This window comes from Leptodactylus fuscus, chromosome 6, assembly GCF_031893055.1.
Source record: "Leptodactylus fuscus isolate aLepFus1 chromosome 6, aLepFus1.hap2, whole genome shotgun sequence".
Classification (NCBI taxonomy): Eukaryota; Metazoa; Chordata; class Amphibia; order Anura; family Leptodactylidae; genus Leptodactylus; species Leptodactylus fuscus.
Window position 1 is genome coordinate 27,257,857 of NC_134270.1, and position 27,166 is coordinate 27,285,022.

The 27,166-nt window shown below is 43.3% G+C and overlaps 1 protein-coding gene across 1 annotated transcript in view; it reads right to left on the reverse strand.

Annotated features, from left to right (window-relative positions):
• Window positions 1-27,166, reverse strand: part of MORN1 (MORN repeat containing 1) — a 282,778-nt gene that overhangs the window by 198,121 nt on the left and 57,491 nt on the right. Inside the window, exons 7-8 of the mRNA XM_075279633.1 lie at window positions 19,894-19,990; window positions 9,302-9,412 (exon numbers count right to left, since the gene is read on the reverse strand). Of these exons, the coding sequence (XP_075135734.1) occupies window positions 9,302-9,412; window positions 19,894-19,990 (208 nt within the window). The remainder of the gene's footprint in view (window positions 1-9,301; window positions 9,413-19,893; window positions 19,991-27,166) is intronic.

A 27,166-nucleotide genomic window follows, 5' to 3' on the forward strand; every position in this document is an offset into this window, starting at 1 on the left:
TGTGTGTGTGTGTGTGTGTGTGTCTATATGTGTGTGTCTGTATATGTGTGTCTGTCTGTATGTGTATGTGTGTGTCTGTCTGTATGTGTGTGTCTGTATGTGTGTGTGTGTCTGTATGTGTGTGTGTGTCTGTATGTATGTGTGTGTCTGTCTGTATGTGTGTGTCTGTATGTATGTGTGTGTCTGTATGTGTGTGTGTGTCTGTATGTGTGTGTCTGTCTGTATGTGTGTGTCTGTATGTGTGTGTCTGTATGTGTGAGTGTGTCTATATGTGTCTGTCTGTCTATATGTGTCTGAGTAACCTAGGGGCAGAGATGGAAAGGGAATGTTATACTAGGACAGAGATGGCAGATGGAGGGGGGACATGAAACTGGGGGGGAGATGGAGGGGGGACATGAAATGGAGAAAATAAAGGGGGATATGAAACTGAGGGAGAAATGGAGGGGGGGACATGAAACTGGGGGTAGATAAAGAGGGCACTTAGACTGGGGGGACATTAAACCGTGGAGGAAGCTGTAGGGGGACCTGTCTGCCTCTAGTTGCCCCCAGTTTAATGTCACCTTCCAGCTACTCCTACGGTTTAATGTCTGCTTTCCGATTTTAATGTCCCCCTCTAGTTGCCCCCAGTTTCATGTCCCGCTCCAGCTGTCAATTTATTGCCCCCCTCCAACTACCCCCACTGTTTAATGTCCCCCTCCAGCTGCTCCGGTTTCGTATCCCCTCTAGTTTCCACCAGTTTATACTGGGGCACCAGGAGAGGGACTTAATACTGTGGGGCAGTTGGAAAAGAACATTATAATGTGGGGGCATATAATGTACGGGTGACTGTAGGAGGATTATACTTTGTGAAGGCACATGGAAAGATGATTGGGAATGGGCGGAGTCAACGTAGGAGTGGGTGGAGCTAAATTTGCCGGCCCTCTAGCGTAGTTTCAATTTCTTATGTGGCCCCATGGGAAAATTAATTGCTCACCCCTGACATAAAGGCTGGTTTAGACCATATTCTACTGACCATGGATCCTTGTCATGACAAGAATTAGTGGTACAAATGTGACCCAATGTCAGGTATCCACCAAAAACTCAATCTGTCATGATAGAGCACAGCTTCATATCATATAACCCTATATATCACAGAGCTCAGCTTCTCTCCTCTATCATATAACCCTATATATCACAGAGCTCAGCTTCTCTCCTCTATCATATAACCCTATATATCACAGAGCTCAGCTTCTCTCCTCTATCATATAACCCTATATATCACAGAGCTCAGCTTCTCTCCTCTATCACATAACCCTATATATCACAGAGCTCAGCTTCTCTCCTCTATCATGTAACCCTATATATCACAGAGCTCAGCTTCTCTCCTCTATCATATAACCCTAAATATCACAGAGCTCAGCTTCTCTCCTCTATCCTATAACCCTACATCACAGAGCTCAGCTTCTCTCCTCTATCATATAATCCTATATATCACAGTGCTCAGCTTCTCTCCTCTATCATATACACCTATATATCACAGAGCTCAGCTTCTCTCCTCTATCCTATAACCCTACATCACAGAGCTCAGCTTCTCTCCTCTATCATATACACCTATATATCACAGAGCTCAGCTTCTCTCCTCTATCCTATAACCCTACATCACAGAGCTCAGCTTCTCTCCTCTATCATATAACCTATATATCACAGAGCTCAGCTTCTCTCCTCTATCATATAACCTAAATATCTCAGAGCTCAGCTTCTCTCCTCTATCATATAACCCTATATATCACAGAGCTCAGCTTCTCTCCTCTATCATATAACCCTATATATCACAGAGCTCAGCTTCTCTCCTCTATCATATAACCTATATATCTCAGAGCTCAGCTTCTCTCCTCTATCATATAACCCTATATATCACAGAGCTCAGCTTCTCTCCTCTATCATATAACCCTATATATCACAGAGCTCAGCTTCTCTCCTCTATCATATAACCCTATATATCACAGAGCTCAGCTTCTCTCCGTCATATAACCCTATATATCTCAGAGCTAAGCTTCTCTCCTCTATCATATAACCCTATATATCACAGAGCTCAGCTTCTCTCCTCTATCATATAACGCTATATATCACAGAGCTCAGCTTCTCTCCTCTATCATATAACCCTATATATCACAGAGTTCAGCTTCTCTCCTCTATCATATAACCTATATATCTCAGAGCTCAGCTTCTCTCCTCTATCATATAACCCTATATATCACAGAGTTCAGCTTCTCTCCTCTATCATATAACCCTATATATCACAGAGCTCAGCTTCTCTCCGTCATATAACCCTATATATCTCAGAGCTAAGCTTCTCTCCTCTATCATATAACCCTATATATCACAGAGCTCAGCTTCTCTCCTCTATCATATAACGCTATATATCACAGAGCTCAGCTTCTCTCCTCTATCATATAACCCTATATATCAGAGTTCAGCTTCTCTCCTCTATCATATAACCCTATATATCACAGAGCTCAGCTTCTCTCCTCTATCATATAACCCTATATATCACAGAGCTCAGCTTTTCTCCCTCTGTCATATAACCCTATATATCACAGAGCTCAGCTTCTCTGCTCTATCCTATAACCCTATATATCACAGAGCTCAGCTTCTCTCCTCTATTATATAACCCTATATATAACAGATCTCAGCCATTTTGGAGAATCTCACTCTAGTGCAGCAAATTATTAAGCTCAAAATGTTGGGAACCACCAGCAATCAGGTTTTCTCAGCAGCTGATATGTAGAGAACACAACAGAAAGTATACAGCACTGTTCTCTGGGTAGTGGCAGAACTGAGACACTGCAGCTTACTTCTGTAGTACCTGGCCTGGCCACTAGACAGTGCACAGAGCTGTCTGCTTTCTGCTCCATTCTCTATGTATCAGCCACTGATAGTAGGTGACCGGTAGTGAAGCCGCATGTTGGACCCCACCAATGTGATATTGACGACTAATCCTTAGGATAGGCCATCAAAATTTTTAGCGCCAAAACCCCCCTTTAAGAGTGGTGTGTAATAAATTGGCCCACTGTGATTTATATATCTGGTCAGACAGGAGGTTTTATATTGTATTATCTTACCTGTTACCTAGTTTGTTACCTGAATTTTGCGCTGCTATAAATGGATTCGTCATACAAGTACAAAGCGCTGTACGAGCGTCTAACAATCATGACTCAGAATATTCTTTGTGTTCCGAGCTTTTTGGATTTGTTTTGTACAGACAAATCATTATAATGAATCAATCCTCAAGTATTGTAATGCTTTGTGGGAAACGACTGGAGAGTGTGATCCATTAATTAGCTAAATGATGGAAATGAGGGCAGATCATCTCCGGAAGAAAGGCTCGCGTCCCGGCTTTGTAGTCAGTTACTGGAGCTGAGGCTCATTTGCATACATAAAGTAACGGAGTAATTAATTGCTATATGGACTTGTGAGATTATACAATAATACACTCATTTCATTCTCAGCGGACCTCTAAATACTTCAGACATGTACACCCTCCCCCACATAATTCATAAGAACTCCCAAAATATCCATCATAATAGAGGTTTGTGTTATAGGGCCAGGACGCTCAGGGAAGTTTGTCATAGCTTATCACATAGGTGGTCATGGATTGAAGCACTAACATGTAAAATTCCCCCTTAGGGCTGCCTACAGGCACAGGACTACGATGCCTCCAGGTAAATCTGTCCCTGATAGACACACAAAGGTATTATATGTACTGACAGATGGATATCATTAGCACTAGCCAGGAGGGGCCGATAGGGGTATTACTATGTGGCCTAACAATTAAAGGGGTCAATTCTACTGAGACGTAAGGGATGAGGATGGGGAGGGGATAAAAAAAAAATTAAAAAATGATGATGATAATAATGAATTATATTACCTTTCTGTGCAACATTACTTTATGCCTTATTCTTGGTCTGTGACATCATTGTGTATTTTCTCCTTATACCAACATACTACATTATATGGTTATACAGTGACCTTTCTTGTATGACCTGATGCCTGACCCTGTGATGTCATGTTGTGCATTATCCCTGTACTGTGACATCACTGTGTGTATTATCCCTGTACTGTGACATCACTGTGTGTATTATCCTATACTGAGACATCACTGTGTGTATTATCCTGTACTGTGACATCACTGTGTATTATCCCTGTAGTGTGACATCACTCTGTGTATTATCTCTGTACTGTGACATCACTGTGTGTATTATCTCTGTACTGTGACATCACTGTGTGTATTATCCTGTACTGTGACATCACTCTGTGTATTATCTCTGTACTGTGACATCACTGTGTGTATTATCTCTGTACTGTGACATCACTGTTTGTATTATCCCTGTACTGTGACATCAATGTGTGTATTATCTCTGTACTGTGACATCACTGTGTGTATTATCCCTGTACTGTGACATCACTGTGTGTATTACCTCTGTACTGTGACATCACTGTGTGTATTATCTCTGTACTGTGACATCACTGTGTGTATTATCCCTGTACTATGACATCACTGTGTGTATTATCCCTGTACTGTGACATCACTGTGTGTATTACCTCTGTACTGTGACATCACTGTGTGTATTATCCCTGTACTATGACATCACTGTGTGTATTATCCCTGTACTGTGACATCACTGTGTGTATTATCCCTGTACTGTGACATCACTGTGTGTATTATTCCTGTACTATGACATCACTGTGTGTATTATCTCTGTACTGTGACATCACTGTGTGTATTATCCCTGTACTGTGACATCAATGTGTGTATTATCCTGTACTGTGACATCACTGTGAGTATTATCCCTGTACTGTGACATCACTCTGTGTATTATCCCTGTACTGTGACATCACTGTGTGTATTATCTCTGTACTCTGACATCACTGTGTGTATTATCCCTGTACTGTGACATCACTGCGTGTATTATCTCTGTACTCTGACATCACTGTGTGTATTATCCTGTACTGTGACATCACTGTGTGTATTATCTCTGTACTCTGACATCACTGTGTGTATTATCCTGTACTGTGACATCACTGTGTGTATTATCCCTGTACTGTGACATCACTGTGTGTATTATCTCTGTACTCTGACATCACTGTGTGTATTATCCCTGTACTCTGACATCACTGTGTGTATTATATGTGTACTGTGACATCTCTGTATGTATTATCCCTGTACTGTGACATCACTGTGTGTGTTATCTCTGTACTGTGACATCACTGTGTGTATTATCCCTGTACTGTGACATCACTATGTGTATTATCCATGTACTATGACATCACTGTGTGTATTATCCCTGTACTCTGACATCACTGTGTGTATTATATGTGTACTGTGACATCTCTGTATGTATTATCCCTGTACTGTGACATCACTGTGTGTATTATCTCTGTACTGTGACATCACTGTGTGTATTATCCCTGTACTGTGACATCACTATGTGTATTATCCATGTACTATGACATCACTGTGTGTATTATCCCTGTACTGTGACATCACTGTGTGTATTATCCCTGTACTGTGACATCACTCTGTGTATTATCTCTGTACTGTGACATCACTCTGTGTATTTTCTCTGTACTGTGACATCACTGTGTGTATTATCTCTGTACTGTGACATCACTGTGTGTATTATCTCTGTACTCTGACATCACCGTGTGTATTATCTCTGTACTCTGACATCACTGTGTGTATTATCCCTGTACTGTGACATCACTGTGTGTATTATCTCTGTACTCTGACATCACTGTGTGTATTATCCCTGTACTGTGACATCACTGTGTGTATTATCTTTGTACTCTGACATCACTGTGTGTATTATCCTGTACTGTGACATCACTGTGTGTATTATCTCTGTACTCTGACATCACTGTGTGTATTATCCTGTACTGTGACATCACTGTGTGTATTATCCCTGTACTGTGACATCACTGTGTGTATTATCTCTGTACTCTGACATCACTGTGTGTATTATCTCTGTACTCTGACATCACTGTGTGTATTATATGTGTACTGTGACATCTCTGTATGTATTATCCCTGTACTGTGACATCACTGTGTGTATTATCTCTGTACTGTGACATCACTGTGTGTATTATCCTGTACTGTGACATCACTGTGTGTATTATCTCTGTACTGTGACATCACTCTGTGTATTATCTCTGTACTGTGACATCACTGTGTGTATTATCTCTGTACTGTGACATCACTGTGTGTATTATCTCTGTACTCTGACATCACTGTGTGTATTATCTCTGTACTCTGACATCACTGTGTGTATTATCTCTGTACTGTGCCATCACTGTGTGTATTATCTCTGTACTCTGACATCACTGTGTGTATTATCCCTGTACTGTGACATCACTGCGTGTATTATCTCTGTACTCTGACATCACTGTGTGTATTATCCTGTACTGTGACATCACTGTGTGTATTATCTCTGTACTCTGACATCACTGTGTGTATTATCCTGTACTGTGACATCACTGTGTGTATTATCCCTGTACTGTGACATCACTGTGTGTATTATCCCTGTACTCTGACATCACTGTGTGTATTATATGTGTACTGTGACATCTCTGTATGTATTATCCCTGTGCTGTGACTTCACTATGTGTATTATCCATGTACTATGACATCACTGTGTGTATTATCCCTGTACTGTGACATCACTGTGTGTATTATCCCTATACTGTGACATCACTCTGTGTATTATCTCTGTACTGTGACATCACTCTGTGTATTATCTCTGTACTGTGACATCACTGTGTGTATTATCTCTGTACTGTGACATCACTGTGTGTATTATCCTGTACTGTGACATCACTGTGTGTATTATCTCTGTACTGTGACATCACTCTGTGTATTATCTCTGTACTGTGACATCACTGTGTGTATTATCCCTGTACTGTGACGTCACTCTGTGTATTATCTCTGTACTGTGACATCACTCTGTGTATTATCTCTGTACTGTGACATCACTGTGTGTATTATCTCTGTACTCTGACATCACTGTGTGTATTATCTCTGTACTCTGACATCACTGTGTGTATTATCTCTGTACTCTGACATCACTGTGTGTATTATCTCTGTACTGTGACATCACTCTGTGTATTATCTCTGTACTGTGACATCACTGTGTGTATTATCTCTGTACTGTGACATCACTGTGTGTATTATCTCTGTACTCTGACATCACTGTGTGTATTATCCCTGTACTGTGACATCACTGCGTGTATTATCTCTGTACTCTGATATCACTGTGTGTATTATCCTGTACTGTGACATCACTGTGTGTATTATCTCTGTACTCTGACATCACTGTGTGTATTATCCTGTACTGTGACATCACTGTGTGTATTATCCCTGTACTGTGACATCACTGTGTGTATTATCTCTGTACTCTGACATCACTGTGTGTATTATCCCTGTACTGTGACATCACTGCGTGTATTATCCCTGTACTGTGACATCACTGTGTGTACTATCCCTGTACTGTGACATCACTGTGTGTATTATATGTGTACTGTGACATCTCTGTATGTATTATCCCTGTACTGTGACATCACTGTGTGTATTATCCCTGTACTGTGACATCACTGTGTGTATTATCCCTATACTGTGACATCACTCTGTGTATTATCTCTGTACTGTGACATCACTCTGTGTATTATCTCTGTACTGTGACATCACTGTGTGTATTATCTCTGTACTGTGACATCACTGTGTGTATTATCCTGTACTGTGACATCACTGTGTGTATTATCTCTGTACTGTGACATCACTCTGTGTATTATCTCTGTACTGTGACATCACTGTGTGTATTATCCCTGTACTGTGACGTCACTCTGTGTATTATCTCTGTACTGTGACATCACTCTGTGTATTATCTCTGTACTGTGACATCACTGTGTGTATTATCTCTGTACTGTGACATCACTGTGTGTATTATCTCTGTACTCTGACATCACTGTGTGTATTATCTCTGTACTCTGACATCACTGTGTGTATTATCTCTGTACTGTGACATCACTCTGTGTATTATCTCTGTACTGTGACATCACTGTGTGTATTATCTCTGTACTGTGACATCACTGTGTGTATTATCTCTGTACTCTGACATCACTGTGTGTATTATCCCTGTACTGTGACATCACTGCGTGTATTATCTCTGTACTCTGATATCACTGTGTGTATTATCCTGTACTGTGACATCACTGTGTGTATTATCTCTGTACTCTGACATCACTGTGTGTATTATCCTGTACTGTGACATCACTGTGTGTATTATCCCTGTACTGTGACATCACTGTGTGTATTATCTCTGTACTCTGACATCACTGTGTGTATTATCCCTGTACTGTGACATCACTGCGTGTATTATCCCTGTACTGTGACATCACTGTGTGTACTATCCCTGTACTGTGACATCACTGTGTGTATTATATGTGTACTGTGACATCTCTGTATGTATTATCCCTGTACTGTGACATCACTGTGTGTATTTTCCCTGTACTGTGACATCACTGTGTGTATTATCCCTGTTCTGTGACATCACTGTGTGTATTATCCCTGTACTGTGACATCACTGTGTGTATTATCTCTGTACTGTGACATCACTGTGTGTATTATCTCTGTACTGTGACATTACTGTGTGTATTATCTCTGTACTGTGACATCACTGTGTGTATTATCCATGTACTATGACATCACTGTGTGTATTATCCCTGTACTGTGACATCACTGTGTGTATTATCTCTGTACTGTGACATCACTGTGTGTATTATCTCTGTACTGTGACATCACTGTGTGTATTATCCCTGTACTGTGACATCACTGTGTGTATTATCTCTGTACTGTGACATCACTGTGTGTATTATCCTGTACTGTGACATCACTGTGTGTATTATCTCTGTACTGTGACATCACTGTGTGTATTATCCCTGTACTGTAACAGAATGTCCGCGGAGGAAAACAATGCAAACTTTCTGTTTAAAGCGCTGTGGTAAACCATGATGCGTTGCTGCTACGCTTTTTCAGCAGCGCTTTTTTGTTGCGGGATGTCCTGTGGGGCCTTGGCCTCAAACTGGATTTTTGGTGCAGTTTTTTAACTTACATGTGAAATTTGCTAGATAAATGAACCTGCATCCAAAACTGTGCGTTGTTTTTCCCACTGCAACTTTAACTGCACTGTGTGAATGCATCCTTATGAATCTATTGGTACGAATCTGGCTCACGCTATCTGGAGTAAAACTAGATAAGCCGACTCCTTACTTTCAGCGATCGCACCGTCTTCTTTTCTCAGCTGTACATGGAATGTGGCAGGAACTCCTTGGACAACTTCTATGACGTCGTCTCCAGAGATTGCTAAGCTCTTAGCGACATCTAAAATAATACAAATAATTCCACATAAAACATCAGGAATAAGCTCGGGATTTTCAGAACTTCACCAGTAGCCGGGTTCTGACAACCAGCAATGCTCTGGCGCTGTGTGCTATAGGACGGCATGGAGACAAGCATTAAAGTAGAATTTCACTCAGGAAACAATAGAAAGTGACAAAACAAAAGGAAGTCGCTACTAAAAATTCCTTTTCGAGTGAAACAAAATTTAATAATTGATTTAGCGATAGATCATTATTTTATACTTCTGTCTCGTGTGTCTGGCGGAGCGTACAAAGCAAACGCTGCTAACCAATGTCTTACTGCGCTCTTCTGCTTTAGATTGTAAGCTCTGGGGAGCGCAGCCTTCTCACTGCTTGTTTTACAATCTGATATTTGCAATAAATGACTCCGAAAAACGAAAGAAAAATATATTGGAGAAGACAATCATGTAAATCCTATTCTAGAAAACTGCTCATTATACAGATCATTTCCCTCGTTCACACGGCAGCGGATATTGATGCGGAATCTGCCTCAAAATCTGCTGCCAAAAACGGCTATCAACTAAGAGCTAGTGGAAAAAAGAAGCGACATGACCCTTCTTCCTGCGGATTGTGCGGCTGACTCAGCCGCGGCGTCCGCGGTGCGAGACTCCCTCTCAATTAGGCCCATTCATTCAAAAGGAACCCATTGAAGTCAATGGGAGGCTTTTTTTTCAGAACTGAATCTGACGTGGATTCCACACCAAATTCAGCGCCATTTTCCTCTGTGTGAATGAGTTCACACGGGTTGTTTGGTCAGGATTTTGATGCGGAATCCACCATAAAAATGCCCTCTTCAGGCGGATTCCACAGCCGATTCAGCCAAGGACATCCCAATTATTTGGGCCTAATTCGGAGCAGAATGCCTCACTTGGATGCCGGCGCAATAGTCGTTTTTTCGACCAAAAAGACGGCTTTTCGGAAAAAGAAGTAAGATGCTCATTCGCAAGGCGAATCGGCCTAAAGACACTCCCTCCTCCTGAATAAGCCCATTCATTGGACCTAATCCGGAGCGGAATGCGCGACTGGATGCCAGTGCAGTGCACTGGCATTCGGTCGCGGCTACCCGCCTCAGTCACGGCTCCTCCTCAGGCTCCGGTCCAAAATACCCCGTGTGAACATATCCTTAGGGTAAGTTCACACGTAGTTTTTTGGTCAGGGTTTTGAGGCCGTATTCGCCTCAAAAACCCTGACCAAAAAGACGGCTCCCATTTAAATCAATGGGAGCTGCTCAGGAGCTTTTTCTGGTAACCATTTCTTCTGGCTCCAAGAAAAAAGAAGCGAGGCAAAACGGCCTGAAGACACTCGCTCCTCTGGACTAGGCCCATTCATTGGACCTAATCCGGAGCAAAGCGCGTGGCTGGATGCCAGTACAGTGCACCAGCTTTCAGTCGTGGCAACCCAGATTTCGGATCGGAACCTGAGGCGGTGGCCACTCAAGTTCTAATCCAAAAAACTACGTGTGAACTTACTCTTAGGGCTTGTTCACATCTGAGCCCGGGACTCTGTTCTGCAGGTTTCCATTTCCTGAACATAACTGGGCAGGAGACGGGAACCTGCCGGCATCTTTCAAACCCATTCATTTTTTTTAAACCGGACACAGAGTCGGACAAGCAGTACTCTGTGTCCGGTTTTAAAAAAACAGTTTCGCCGCGGAGCGCATAAAACGCTCACCGGCCCTCAGGGCCGGACACTTTTCAAACCCAGCGTCAAAGTGTTTCTGGAAGTGATTTACTCGTCTCTCCAATAAAAACACCTGCACTCTTGACTCCATCAGGCCTGCATGTATTTGGAGCATTGGCTATCAATAGCCATTGACCATTATGTATTTGACCAGCTAGTGAAAATGTAAGGCCACCTTAAGGAGAACAAAAATATTAGAAGACTTTACACATGGAGACAACACAGAATAGAACTTTTTACATTTGACTCGGAGTAGGCTCCCATTTTTTATTCAATGTATAAAAGGATAACCCGTATCTACATAGGAATTTACATTTACGCGTTTTATTACAAGGTAGACTACATCTTTTTACATCTGACTGAAGGTAGGATTCCATTTTGTACCCAATTCCCGATACGGGAACCTGTAACTACAGCTCTATTTCCAGCTGTAGCAGGACGTCCATAAAGCAGCAGGTGGGAGAAGACCTCTGAATTGACAGTAATAAGCTTTCATATGTTTCCCAGAGAGGATGTTAAACCTATTGACCTTCATAGTTGTCATAATCAGAAGCATGTACAATGTCATATTCGGCGTACTTCCCGGACAGCCTCATAGATAGCTGACATTCTTAGGTGTGCCACATCTTGTAGGTCTTCCGTTCAGTCAAAAATGGCTCCCACATTCGTATACCAAGCACAGCCTACTGCAGCGTGTTGACAGTGAGCACATGGGATATAATAATTACAGTCTCTGGAGGATTAGACTGTCTGGCACTGGGAAATATTCCACATCTGGTGATAGTCATAAGTCACATTTACAAGATAAATGACTGAAGTGTTGCATGCAGTTTAACTGAAACCTACTGGAGAAACAAATTGTAGCTTTGTGACGTGATTTACAGACCTCGGGCCGAGGAAAGAATGAGGTCAAGAAGAAGGAATGATTTATTCTCTGCCAGTGTCCTCTGTTCAGAATCGTCTGGAGCTGTTACATTTTGTCAAGGGCGGTGTGAAGTAGTGTCCGGTCTAGTGTAAACTTTTTATGGTCCCAGGAAACTTGTAGACGTCTATATGAAAGTTCTCTTCTAAAAATTGAGTAGACAGGAATGGGATGAACCAGTGCTCATGGGCAAACTAGGCAGCCTAATGGACTGGGTGAAGGTCCCCTAACAATGGCCCATGTGGACTGTAGGTCTACTCAACTGAAGAGTCCAGGTGGGAAACCTGGAGAGAAGATCCCACTAGGCTCGTGAGACAATAGACAAAGGCCCAGTCAGACCAGGAATCCAAAGGATGATGCTTGTTGGGAAAAGAAAGCAATATACAACTGGTGAAGCCTACCAGACACATTGATAAGACACACAACTGTAGAGCCAAGCTTATCTTCTACGAACAACTCAATGAGATGATGACTAAGGCTGGTCATGGACAGTATGGACATAGCTGTTGGTTGAATGTTCATTCAGTTGACAGGTATTTCTTCCAATCCCTATACACATGTACGCTCAGTTGAGCAGAGCCTGTATGTGTTCTGAATGGTGAGAAGGGAGACACTGGGAACTTTTCTTCCCTTAGGGTAAGGTCACACGGGGTATTCTGGTCAGGATTTTGAGGCCGTATCTGCCTCAAAATCCTGACCAAAAACACGTCTCCCATTGAAATCAATGGGAGCCGGTCAGTTCTTTTTTCCAGGAGTGGTTTGTTCTGGCTCCCGGAAAAAAGAACGGACATGCTCATTCTTCAGGTGGAGTCGCCTTGTGAATCCGCCTGAAGACACTCCCTCCTCCCAACTAGGCCCATTCATTTGGGCCTAATCCGGAGCGGAGTGCGCGACTGGATGCTGGTGCAAGCGCAGCTACCCGTATTTTGGACTGGAACCTGAGGAGGCCTCCACCTCAGGTTCTGGACTAAAGAAAACCCCGTGTGAACCCGGCCTTAAAACAGAGACCCAAAAAAACCCTTCTCTTCCATCAAAATCTGCTGTCCAGGGAGCCATTAGATGACTGACCAGTCCCACCAAAATCACGAACATTGGCTGTACTTTCCTCCTGAATATGCATGTATAAATTCACATCTGGGTATTACTATTCACCTTGTCAATAGGGGGTGCCCCATTGAGGAGAGCAGTGATAAACTATAGCAGCCAATGTAATCTGTTAGTTCACACGGGGCAAGAGGGGACGGATTTTAACGCCGAATCCACCTCAAAATCCACCCCCTCACAATAGAGGTCTATGTAGACCGCTAGCGTTCTTTTTTCTGTGAGCGGTTTGTTCCCGCGAGCGAGCTGCCTTTTCTTCAGGCGGATTCCGCGGCTGATTCAGCCCCGGCGTCCGCCTCGTGACACCACCCTCCGGACTAGGCTCATTCATTTGGGCCAAATCCAGAGCGGAATACTGCGATGAAATGTGTTCATACGGAACCTCGTGTGAACTATCCCTTAACAAAGTTATTGATGGCGAATACAAGGGATTTCTTAAAGCAGACATGTCAGGAGAGCTGACAGCTCCTTTTTAATGGCTTCAGGCTCAATCATAGATGCCTTACGTCTCTGAGACTATCTCTGACATGAAATGGCCACTCCACGGAGCATTATGTTCTGTAGGACATCTGGTATCCTCAAAACAACCGACATGAGAAGGCTTTAACAAGATCCAGGCAGCAGAGACAGACAGTAATGCAGACTACAGATGTCTTCTGAAGCATTAGCTTCTGGATCCTGCTATTGAATGTTCTCGACAAACATATGAGGTCCATTTTTAGAGATTACTGTTAAACAAGATCATCTTCAAGTCGCGTAACAAAAAATTAATTTTGCAAAGATGTTGTATAGAGTTATTTTATTATATAAATGATCTGTGCTATGACATCATCCACATGTCCCGGTATATCTATCCGATAGATCACTATGTTACTCAGTTACACAACTCTTGCAGCACTACAATGCAATTTATTAAGACTGGCGTATCATACTCCAGTCTTGATAAACTGCCCAACTGGGACAAGGAATGGGAGGATTATGAAGAGGCTGCGGCCCTACACCGAAATGGAAATCTATGCCAGTTAGGATCCAGAGTAGATTCCCATTGTAATTCATTCCAAAGGGGACGGGGCTGGAGACAAGGACAGGTCTTCATCCCCAGCACTTTCATCATTTACGCCACAAAAGATGGTGAAATACTAGAGATCAGGATCGTAACCAGGAACGAGATAAAGACCAAGCCAGAGGGCAAGACAAACATATCCAAAACTGGACACGGGATGGAAAAACCCCAAAAAAACAAATAAGTAAAATATGAAGGGGTTGTAAGTTTACGCTACGCTTTCCCAATGCTCAATTGGATTTTCTCTCCATAACAATTTCTCCCATTAGGGGGTTAATTCTTGGTGAAAATAAAATTGTCAGTCACTCCTAGGAAGCCTTGTAGAGAATTAGTGTCATACAACTCTGCCATTATCACTGCTAGACGTGGTATCTTCTATTCTAGACAAATCTCTGCTATAGAAGAATCTATATCTGGAGCGATCGTATAACCTGCCACTATGTATATATGGTCCAAGCTGCAGGCATCATGTTATAGAGCAGATTGACATACAGTTTTTAGAATATGGGTTCAGTATAGCTTGTCACTTATGCAATGAATGTATTCTCGTTCTATGCTTAGGAGTCCAGTGGGCGGTCCTATTCTAGTCACTAGCAGTTAACTCTTCACGCACAGTTTTATAGATGCAATGGACTAGGTAAGGCCATTATACTGCTTGCATTATTCGCTAGTGTGATATGGCTACAGTGGTAGTGTGACGAGAAGAGAGTGGATGAGGTTTATTATCTACACTATGTGATCAAAAGTATCCGGACACCTGGCTGAAAATGACTTACAAGTTGGTGGCGCCCTCCATCGGTAATGCTGGAATTCAATATGGTGTTGGCCCACCCTTAGCCTTGATGACAGCTTCCACTCTCGCAGGAATACGTTCAATCAGGTGCTGGGAGGTTTCTTGGGGAATGGCAGCCCATTCTTCACGGAGTGCTGCACTGAGGAGAGGTATCGATGTAGGTCGGTGAGGCCTGGCACCAAATCGGCATTCCAAAACATCCCAAAGGTGTTCTATAGGATTCAGTCAGGACTGTGTGCAGGCCAGTCCATTACAGAGATGTTATTGTGGTGTAACCACTCCGCCACAGGCCGTGCAGTATGAACAGGTGCTCGATCGTGTTGTAAGATGCAATCGCCATCCCCGAATTGCTCTTCAACAGTGGGAAGCAAGAAGGTGTTTAACACATCAATGTAGGCCTGTGCTGTGATAGTGCCACGCAAAACCACAAGGGGTGCAAGCCCTCTCCGTGAAAAACACAACCACACCATAACACCACCGCCTCCGAATTTTACTGTTGGCACTACACACGTTGGCAGATGACGTTCACCGGGCATTTATCATACCCACACCCTGCCATCGGATCGCCACATTGTGTACCGTGATTCGTCACTCCGCACAACGTTTTTCCACTGTTCAATCGTCCAATGTTTACGCTCCTTACACCAAGCGAGCCGTCGTTTGGCATTGACCTGCGTGATGTGTGGCACCCAATCACCTGACCATGTTCGAGGTCCGTGAGTTCCGCGGAGTGCCCCATTCTGCTCTCTCACAATGTCTACTGAGGTCGCTGATATGGAGTACCTGGCAGTAGGTGGCAGCACAATGCACCTAATATGAAAAACATATGTTTTTGGGGGTGTCTGGATACTTTTGATCACATAGTGTATATTGATAGTATGTGGGAGAAGAGGGACTATTACCTTTGAGGGAGCATTATTACCTATGTGGTAACTATTAGCTATGTATGAAGGAAACATTAGCTGTAGGGGGCACTATTACATGTGTGGGAGGAGACTATTACCTGTGGGGGGCACTATTACCTATCTTGTGACACAGATTTGCACATTTTTCCCATTATTCCCCCGGTGGAGCGAAAAAGACTTTTGTAAGTCTCCATACACCTGTGAAGGTGATCTCTCCTTAAGGAGTGATAATATCCCCAGAACTATCTGGGAGGGAACTATTAGCTCTGCGGGACACAATGTCCTATGTGGTGGGACGACTATTCCTCATGGGCGTGACTACTACCTATGTGGGGAAGACACTAGTACCTATATGGGGAGGGGGCTATTGCCTATGTGGAGGGCATTGCGAGACACTATTTCTCTATAGAGAGACAAGGGGAGCACTATTGCCTTGTTGGGTGTACATAGGGGGTGTTATTATCTTGGAAGGCACTATTGTTTTGCAGGTAGTACTGTTATCTTGTGGGGCCACAAGATAGACACTATTAATTTTGGGGAGACATAAAGAGTGCCCCTGGCTGTTAGTGCTACACCAATGGGTCACTTAAGAGACCCAGTAATGCAGCTGAACATTAGAAAACGGGATGACAACCATGAAAGTATTTGTAAGGGAGGTGGGGGCCCAAACTAAACGTGCACACCAGGGCTCATGTGCCTTTAGCTACACCCTGTTTATATGTTATTACAATGCAAAATGTAACGGCTGAAGAATTCGATTTACAATGAATACAGGGCACGCAATCTCCAGAAGTATACAAGTATACATGTATCCCTCCACGAAGGAGCCGCTCTAAGCTCATAGTGATCGGCCCCCAATGTCCTGCTAATGACTGTCAAGAACTAAAGAGTGAAAGGAAAGATCTATTTCCTGCCAACATATTGTAAGGTTCTCCTGCCAAATTACAGCAAAACTTTCCTTCCATTTATGATAAGCTCACCAAAGCTCGGGCATTAATCTTTGCATTGTTTTCCATTTTCCCATGTTCCTTCTCCAGTGTTTATTCAATGTGTCTGTGTTTGGCATGTTTTATGTAACCACTCCTCATAAAGCTCGCGGCTGTGCCCACAAAACATTCAATTATTTGCAATGACGTGCCAGTGTTATTTCAGAAGTGACTTGTACTCTGGTTACTGCACAACATGTACCAAGAACTCCCTCCCCAATAATTGAATGATGCAGCGCTGCCATCTGCTTTTGGCTTTCCAGGTATTTTATATTAGTATTGTATTGTATAATATGTAGGATAAACATTACTCAGAAAATGTGGACAGGACGAAGATGGATTATACAAGTCACGGACCTCGGAGGTGGCTTCTAGTGTTCGGAAAGTGGTTGTGTCGCTGTAAGAAACCTTTTACATAGGCTCCATTGAGGAATATAAACATCTTGGGGGGCTCAGCACTCAAGACCTCCTCTAAGAACCAAAGCAGAGAGACTCTGAACCGCTATTACCCATGAACAGAATCCATGGTATGTGTTATACAGTACTAGCGGGAAGAACGTCCCATATAAAGTGCCAAGATAAAGAAAATCGGGTATGACATAGCTGAGCTGTCCAGGAAATGTCTGGTCAACAAAAGAGTGACAGAGACCCCCTTTCTGGAGGACGTAATGCCAGTATTATAGATAATTCAGGGAGGCCTCACTATTTCACTTAGGCCCCATGTACACTATCGTAGTCACGTGCGGTCCCTGGAAAACAGAATGAATGGCACACAGAGTCATAAATACATACAGGGATAAGAACTGCTCCATATTTTGCAGATTAGTCCTATGGTCCCCAAAAATACAGAAGCAGGTTTTGGTAGTGCAATGCTAGCCCCACTAAAGTCTATGGGACAGTGCTGGACTACCTACACCCGCCCTTACAATTTGTACAGTAGCGCGGCTCCTAGAATGTAAGCACTATCCGGAGCTTGCTGTATTGGTAAAGCTGATCTGTGGGGGTCTTGGGTGTCCCAGATATAATAAGGAATAGGCCATCAATAGCAAATAACTAGGGTTGAGCCGATCTTGACTTTTCAGGATCGATTTTAAAATCCGATTTCCGATCATTCTTCATTTGAACCCGATCTCGATCCCAATTCCACTCCCAATGCAAGTCAATGGGATTTTTTTATTAATCGGAGATCGGATTTTAAAAGCAATCCTACCCCCTGGTGTCCACTTACCTCCAGAGATGGCTGGTCCTGTGCCCCGTGTCTTCATTCTTCGCCTCGCTGCTGCTCCACGCTGCTCTTCTCTCTTCGCTGCCCCCTCCCTGCCAGGTTAGGAAAGTGTGGGCGGGTTAGGAGAGTGTGGGCGGGTACTGGGAGGGGAGACGTCACATCTCTAAACCCTGTACCCGCCCACACTAAGCCACAAGCCCTGCCTACCTAGTGTTTTAAACACTAACCTGGGAGGCGGGGCAGCGAGGCAAGAAGAAGGTGGGCACCGGAGCAGCCATCTCTAGAGGTAAGTAGCTGCTAGAGATTTAGTTTAGCCTTCCATTCGAATGAATGAAGGCAGCCGGCGAGCAGGGGGTTAAGGCTGTGTGTCGGCTGCTTCCATTCATTCCTATGGAACTGCAGCGGAGCCTTCACACTGAATATACATCGTATACTCAGTGTGAAGGCTAAGCAATGCATTGTGGGAAAAATCACCGATCTCGATCCCACATAAAAAGATCGTGTTCGGAATTCCGATGGCGATCGTGAAATTTTCTCGATCGCCGATCGGAATCCGATCTTTTCCGAACACAATCGCTCAACCCTACAAATAACCTATTTAAGGCTAAGGTCCTATGTTGCGGAAAAGCAGCTTTTTTTGTTGCATATTTTGTTTGAGCCAAAGCCAGGAGTGAATTGAGCAGAAGGGAGAAGTGTAAGAATTTCCTATATATTCCCATTCCTCTTGTAGCCATTCTTGGCTTTGGCTCAAAGAACTGCAACAAAATCTGCAACAAAAAAAGCTGCGTTTCCACAACGTGGGGCCTCAGCCTCAGGGTACATTCACACGTAGGAATCTGCCGCAGATTTGGAGACAGATTGTGCCGCTGAATCTGCTTCCCAATGTTTTTAAGGGCAGTGGCAGAGATTGCAGCGTCCTGCCATGGATCCCGTGGTTTGGTAGTCACTGCCAAATAGACCCATTCACCCGGGCCAAAAGCCGCAATACAATGCCGGTGGAGGGCGCCAATACCGCGGTGGAAAATGAAGAGGCATTCTACTGTATACACTGCAATACCAGTCACAGCCTGTACCCGGAGTGGCGCCACCTCTGCCTTTCTAATCTCATGCAACCTTTTTTCATTTCCTACCAAAAGGCTTCCGTAAAAAAAAAAGAATAATCATCATTGAAATCTCCTTCCTATAGTATTAATAATTGCCTTTCATACAAATCACCGCTGTCGCCTTCTAAACTGCGCTAATAACAAATAGAATCCTGACATGAAAAGAAACGTGTCTTTACGTGCGGCTCGGCTTTCACTCGATGTATCGTTCTTTCTCACTAATATCTGGAAAGTAAATATAAGGTATTATGTTGGGGGATTTTTTTTTTCGCTTTTTATTTTTTTATTTTTTACACACCTGCCATTTACACACAAATAACGGGAGAAAAAATAATCTATATTATTAGAGAACAATCAATTTCCTTTCGTCTCCTCTAATCCCGCACACCCACAACAGATGGTTAGGATTTGTAACCGGTTGCAACAAAAGCCAGCGTTCCTTTGAAATAAAACTAAAGCTTGTCACACTCCTTTCCTATTAAGATGCAGTCTCCGTAAGCCGAAATTTACTTGCCGTCTTATTTACTTTTTTTTTTTTTTTTTTAAGACCGTCCCACCCCACGGACCGAAGATAACCCCATAATAATCAATAGAAGAGTGCCAGTGCATTAAGTTTACTGTTTTTTTTTTTTATTCATAATTGGATAGCGTAATAAAGTGCATACCAGCAGGACGGCCATTGATCCACGGACCATCATAAATCACTCCGGAGCAATGAATCATGGTCCCTTGTCCGCTGAAGACGTCATTCCGCCACTGGCCCTGCAAATTAGAAAAAAAACACACGTTGGATCTACATTAGGACGGCAATGCCTGCTGTTTCATAAAGAGGGGATTACTCCTCCGACTTCTCAATAGCAAACTGGGTGGGCCTAGAAAATGAACAATTCGACAGCAATACCCTGCTACTATTCCTCCGAGAGCTGAAAGGCAGACCACACAATATCCCGAGATTATGCAACGCGCGCCCCTTAAAAAAGAATTAGGAGGCAAAGGGAACGTTTTCGGGAAGACAAATGTTTCACCTTATAAGCAAATATCTCGCCTCAAAGAAATTGCTGTAATTGGGCGTCTGTTTTTTTTTTCTGTTTTTTGAGCTTATGCCTTTTTATTGAGCAGCTGCCGCCGAATTTTTTACACCCAGATCTAGTTTGAATCCGAAAACAATGTGTATTCATACATCTGTCAAGTGCGGAGTACATTCTGAAAAAAAATAAAAAAAGAGGAAAAAATAACAAAACACCTTCAGATTTGGGTACGCGGCAGTCTTATCCTGCTGCCAAGATGTCTGTGGCACATGCTGCCTGCTAAGTCTAGGCTTTCTTTATGTTCGATACAAAAGGGAAGGAAACCCAAACCCGGGGACGTCTTCCACTAATTAAACGGAGAAGCAGGTGGAATTCGGGCCGATTTCCATGAAGTTTTAGAACTCAACTTTTTTTTCTATTTTTCAGGGACACCTATTGAGTGGTCGCTGTTCCTTGTATATACTCGGCGCACAGTGTGAAGATTGTTCTCGAAAGGCTAACTCCAGTAAACTTCTACAATTTGTTCATTGTTATTTTGGCCCCGAATTACCTGAGCAGATGTTACCAACCGAAATAAGGCAACAATGAGATCGGCAAATCTTATAGCGCAGGATCTTGTCTAGAACAGGCCTTGGAAGAGGTAAAATAGCTACTAAAAATGAATAAAAAGCCCAAAAACTCATAATACTATAGAATAATAGAACTCACCTTAAAGGATCCCCAAGTGTTCTGTTCTGAGGCTCCCATCAGTCCCTGATCCTCTAGTTGACATGTGCATGTGACTATTTCAACCAATCACTGTCTGTAGCCATTATGCATCAACACCATTAAAGGACCGGTTCCGGGGATCACATGACCATGTCAAAAAAAATCATTTGGAGAAGGAGGAACAGAGATTGTTGGAGGACCCTGGGAACACCAGAATAAGAGAATTGGGCGATTGGTAAGACATTACTAATATATGTCAACTTGGTGTCTGGGAGACCCGGCACACTTTGGAGATCACGCCACCTCAAGGTAAAGCCGGTTCCATTTGGGCTATGCCATGGCTGTCATTAGAGGATCTTTACGGCTTCTGACTGGCCATGGCTGTAAGCCATATATGATGGAGGCTGTGGAAAAATAAGAAAGTTATGGTTTGGCCGACCGAATCCACAACTCTGGTGGCCGCCATGGTCAGACAGAAGCAGTAAAGATCCTTTAATTCTAAAAAAACCCAAACAGGTATGTAACACATTATGTATCTAAGTAATTATACAATACCAATAATTGTGTAATACGATTAAAAATAATTCATCATTTCATTTTGAAGCTGGAGTTTACGACCCAAAACTGGCCCTGACTCCAAGTGCCAAGCCCCTTCTTTTAACTAGGGCACAAAATGTGGATGCCACAACGCTTTTTTTTCGGATGTGGCATGCCCGTGTCGCATACTCACATGTAGTATACCAGAGAGTCTGGTGACCTGGGAGACATGACCACATGTACTTCAATCAAAGAAGTTCTTTATTGATTCTAAAAACATTGGGGTCTTCCCTGGATGCGCATGATGTTTTTGGCCTTATGAAATTTTCGGATTGCACAAGTGTAAGGTCTTTCGTGGTTGGCTATTGAATAGTGCTCTCATTGCTTCTACGTCCGACGTCCTCCCTCAACATTTGCAGCTTAAAGGGGTTGTCCCATCACAAGGATCCTATCTATACTGCTTGTTAATGTGGATGTAAGACTTTTCCTAAATACATTGCTTCAGCAAAACTGCTTTGTTTGTCCACTATCTTACTTTATTCATTTTTTTTTTTACACATCCCTTGACTTATCTGGTCATAAGTCAAGTGATGTATCTGCTGCTCTGAGGGGGGAGGGAGGAGGGGCTAACTGCACGGGAGCGGGCCTGGAGGGAGGGGTAGTTTACCCTTTGGGGGGAAGGGGACGCTAATACAGATCCGGCATCCGCTGTAATAGAGAGGCGGATGCCGGGGACGGTTAGACGCCAGCACAGATGCCTGCTACATCGCTATGCTCCTGCCCTGTATGAAGCCAACAGCTGCAGGAGCGATGCTGCTATTTGGGGGGGGGTTGTTGTACATCGCTCTCGCTTCATGCAGGACAGGAGCATAGCGATGCTGCTGGCATCTGTGCATCTGTGCCGGCGTCTAACCATCCCTGGCATCCGCCTCTCTATTACAGCGGATGCCGAGTCTGTATTCACATATGCACAGCCAGCGGCGAGATGCCGCTGGCCCTGCGTGCACGCTCATAGATGGTGAGACCAGTCTAGCCTTCACAATGCGAATACAGACCCGGTACCCGCTGTAATAGAGAGAGGCGGATGCCGGGTCTGTATTCGCATTGTGAAGGCTAGACTGGTCTATGAGCGTGCACGCAGGGCCAGTGGCATCTCGCCGCTGGCTTTGCATATGTAACCCCGCCCACCAATGATGCAACAAAGCCGGAAGAAAGAAGATTTTACATCAACGAAGACTGGTGAGTATGCGACGTGGGAATACCCCTTTAAGGAGCCAGAAGTTGATCTTATATTTGTGTACAATGTTGTTGTGAAGGTGAGAAAAGATCTGGATATCACATACTTCGCTGTAGTAACAGTTCGGCATTACTACTACCATAGTGCCAGATTGTATCCCATATCCAGGCTAGAGGCAGACCAACATGGTACTAGAGTCTCCCTCGTTTGTACAGTTTTCCCCAATTAACGTGTTTGTTTTTTTAAAATGTAGATGTTGAGCCCCATATAGAGATCACAATGTACATTTTATTTCCTATAAGTATGTCTTTGTACAATGGGAGAAAACCCACGCAAACACGGGGAGAACATACAAACTCCTTGCAGATGTTGTTCCTGGCGGGATTCGAACCCAGGACTCCAGCGCCGCAAGGCTACAGTGCTAACCACTGAGCCCCGCATTGCCCCTATAGTGCACATTTTTAATACATTTTTCTTAGTGGCTTTTTAGTGAGTCTGTGATCTATTCTATGCACAGCAGCCAAATAGAGGTGATAGAGCTGTAGAAGCTGGAGAGAGAAACAGCTGGAACCAGTGATGAGAGCAGAGGCGCCTCCGACTACCTCAGACTCACTGCAGACAGTGTAGCTGTACAGTAATCCAAGATCGCAGCCCTGTCCTAATACGGTTGAAGTAAAAAGCAATACAAAAAGAAACATCAAGTATTTTATCCTTGTATGTACAGACATATATTATTTCTAGGCTCCTGACTGGACAGTCCCTTGAAATCATTGGGTCATCTTTGTCATGGCACAGTTATATGAAGTCACTGGGTCATCTTTTGGTCATGAATGGATGACTGGACAGTAGCTTAAAGTCATTGGGCCATCTTTGTCATGCATGGATGCCTAGACATTCACTTGAAGCCATTGGGTTATCTTTGTCATACAAGGATGACTGGACAGTACCTTAAAGTCATTGGGCCATCTTTGTTATACATGGATGACTGGACAGTAGCTTAAAGTCATTGGGCCATCTTTGTCATGCATGGATGACTGGACAGTACCTTAAAGTCATTGGGCCATCTTTGCCATACAAGGATGACTGGACAGTACCTTAAAGTCATTGGGCCATCTTTGTCATGCATGGGTGACTGGACAGTCACTTGAAGTCACTTTTGTCATGCAAGGATGACTAAACAGTACCTTGAAGTCATCTTTGTCATACAAGGATGACTGGAGAGCACCTTGAAGTCATTGGGTCATATTTGTCATGCATGTGTGTGATTGGTCTTACAGAACAGGAGGTGTTCATTGTAGATGCTGTTCGCGGTTATTAATATTTGAGGGCCCCCAATGGAAGACACCCATTTAATGGTTATTAAGGACTACCAGGCTTCACTTCCCCTTCTCAATAAGTGACATCACGTCCATTGGTCACATGACCATGCTACAGATAAATTCCCATTCATCCCATTAGCCGCAGCATGGCTATGTGACCAACAGACTTCATATCACTCCCATAGTCCTAGATTACCCCTTTCACTTAGATTTTAACAATAATGTATTAAAATGTTTTGTTTTTTTTCTAAAGCAGACATCGCCTTCAGGTGAGAGAATAAGCATCTCGCCCCACACGGGGTGTAATGATGCCATCTGACATTGTGAAATTGTTTTGACACATTCCTGAAGGTCATCTGAATATCAAGATAATTAAACGCGATTGTCTTTGTCTCAGACTGAAACCCGTGTATTGTAACGACGACATCCATCTAAATGCAGAGAAAAAAGGCGCATTATTGGCAGGCGCCTTGGAGTAACGGGACTTGTATTATAAGCAATCAGCATGCAACCTTGTGCTTGGTGGCGTTTAATATCCTTACGTGTCATATCTGAGTCTATTTGAATATTAGATGGTGAGCCCCGCGGGCCAAAGACAATCATTTTACCTCTTGAGCTAAATCAGAAAATTGCAAGTCCTTTGTAGCTGTCAGTAGTATAATGGCCGCCATTCAACCCCACGGAAAGAAAACGCTACAATGCAGCCTGTCTTTCCCGAAAAGCATTGTCACTATAATAATTACCTATTACAACCCGGGATACTGAATTCTCTTCAATACAGCCATCTAAATGTTATGAAACAATGGGCTTTCGTGCCAAGGCATATTTTACTGAATTTCACTGGTTCCTAAAGAATTCGGCGTACAGACAATGGTCTTATGTCCAGGTGGTCGCATTGCTTTGGTGATTCCAGGATCAGTGCAATGAAGGGATGGAAGCACCACATCTGTTCATGCAGATCTGCCTGGTACTGGAGCTCAGTTCTGTGCCTGTGTAAGCAATACAGAGTATTTGGCACTAAAAGGGCCCTCCAGGACTATGCTATTGAGCTCCATTTCCTTTTCTCAGGAAGTGACATCATGTTCATTGGTCATACAGTCATGCTGCAGCTTAGTCAGATACTACTTTATAGATATAAGATGCAATACTAAGTTCAGCCACTATATAATGCATGGCACTGTGCTAGGTAAGTGATGAGGCCACAGAAATCAATAGCATAGACCTGGATATCTACTTTACCTGTGCTGATTCATGGGGCCCAGGGTCAGATCCCAAATATTGATGGCCAAGCCTACAGTGACATGTATAAACTACACTCATTGCCAATGTTGGAATGGAATGAAACTTTCTATGTGTGACTGTAATGATATATATGAGATTACTCTTACATAACTGTACAATTGAAGGAGACTCTAGTACCATGTTGTTCTGCCTCTAGCCTGGATATGAGATACAATCTGATCGAGAAGTTCCTGGGAATAACTTGCTGTGTGTGGGCTAGCATTATCTTCCAGAAAAATACCAGTTGTCTACCCTGCCATTAGCAACAATGGGACAGCGGGATGTCCTGCACATATCACTGAGCTGTTAGGATCCATCTTATTTCTACTAGGGGTGACTGACTGTCATATGTGATGGCTCCCCATATCACCACACCAGCAATTGGGGCAATGTGCCATTTCACAGTAAAGGCAGGATTGTAGCACTCACCATGAGATCGATATATTCAAACTTGACCATTGGATCCCAAACGGAACCTGGATAGTGCAAATTGTGCTTCTTGACAGATCAAACAATCCTCTCTACTGGTAGTCAGTGTGGGCCATCTGGTTCTGTGTGTGCTTGTCCTCATGTAACCACTGGCCCCTAGATGGTGGGAAATTCATCAAAACGACCATTCTGCTTCTCTCAGTCCAATGATATTCCCCCGAACTCTGTCAACTGGGTGAAATGTTGTAGAAGCATGTCTTGTAGTCACAATCTTTCTACAAGATGTACACTACCCAAAAGTAGCCTCTGCGATCTTTTTCAAAGGACAGCAGGGGAAGCACTTTTACGCCCTCTAGGGGCAAGACCTAGTGTCTAACCAGACCACACCTGTAATCCTTTACATATCTGCCTGAGAAATACGGTAACTGTATATAGAGTTTTGCAGTTTGTATCTGGGTGCATTATTTATTTTGTCAATGAGTGTAGATGTATATATGGCTACTATGTGGCTCTTAGAGGTTTTATCCAAGTACTATAATATCATTATACGACAACAGGCGGTGTTATTTGAGCGGTGTGCGTCATACTAGCGGTGGTATTTATATGGTTGTATATGACGGTATGATGACAACTGACTACATGACAAATTTCTCTTGCCCCAGTATTTGAGATATATATATATATATATATATATATATATATATATATATATATATATATAATATAGCCACTATGTGGCGGCTTTATTTTGGAACTGTATGACAGATTTTTGTTGTTTTTGGCCTGATTGATGGAGGAGACAGTCAGAAGTCAGGAGCACCAGGAGCTTACTGACTAGGTGACACTAGTGTGAATGCAGTCTGATACCGCAGCCCGTATGGCTAGCCTCCGATAATAAGCACATACTAAGCTCAGACATTATGATGGATCTGTCAGCGGTGTAAGTGATGTTGCTATAAATATAAAGGTGAAGAGAAATTGCAGGGAGAAAAGCATAAATGGTAGCTGTCAGTGCCTGGTGCACACTTACTGACACTCTCCATAGCACCTGAGTGCAGAGACATAATGCAGAGTGACAGCGCTGCACCTTCCAGATGGAAACCTCTGTAATATACATACACATATATGACTACGCGCACACATCAGCCTATAGAACAGGGCTGACACTTCAGCTAGGATCATATTAAACTAGAGTTGTCACTTATTTTAGTATTTCTTTTAGCAGTGACAGTCAAATCCCCCATTGGGTAACGGCGGCCATAAACACTAGACAGATGACAGATTGTCCACCGGCTATAGTTCCCAACTCATCGGAGCATGCATACTTATTACAAGCAGTAAATGGAGACAAGCTGACATCACACACCTATGGAAGCGTTCTCTTTCCTAGCTGAACGAG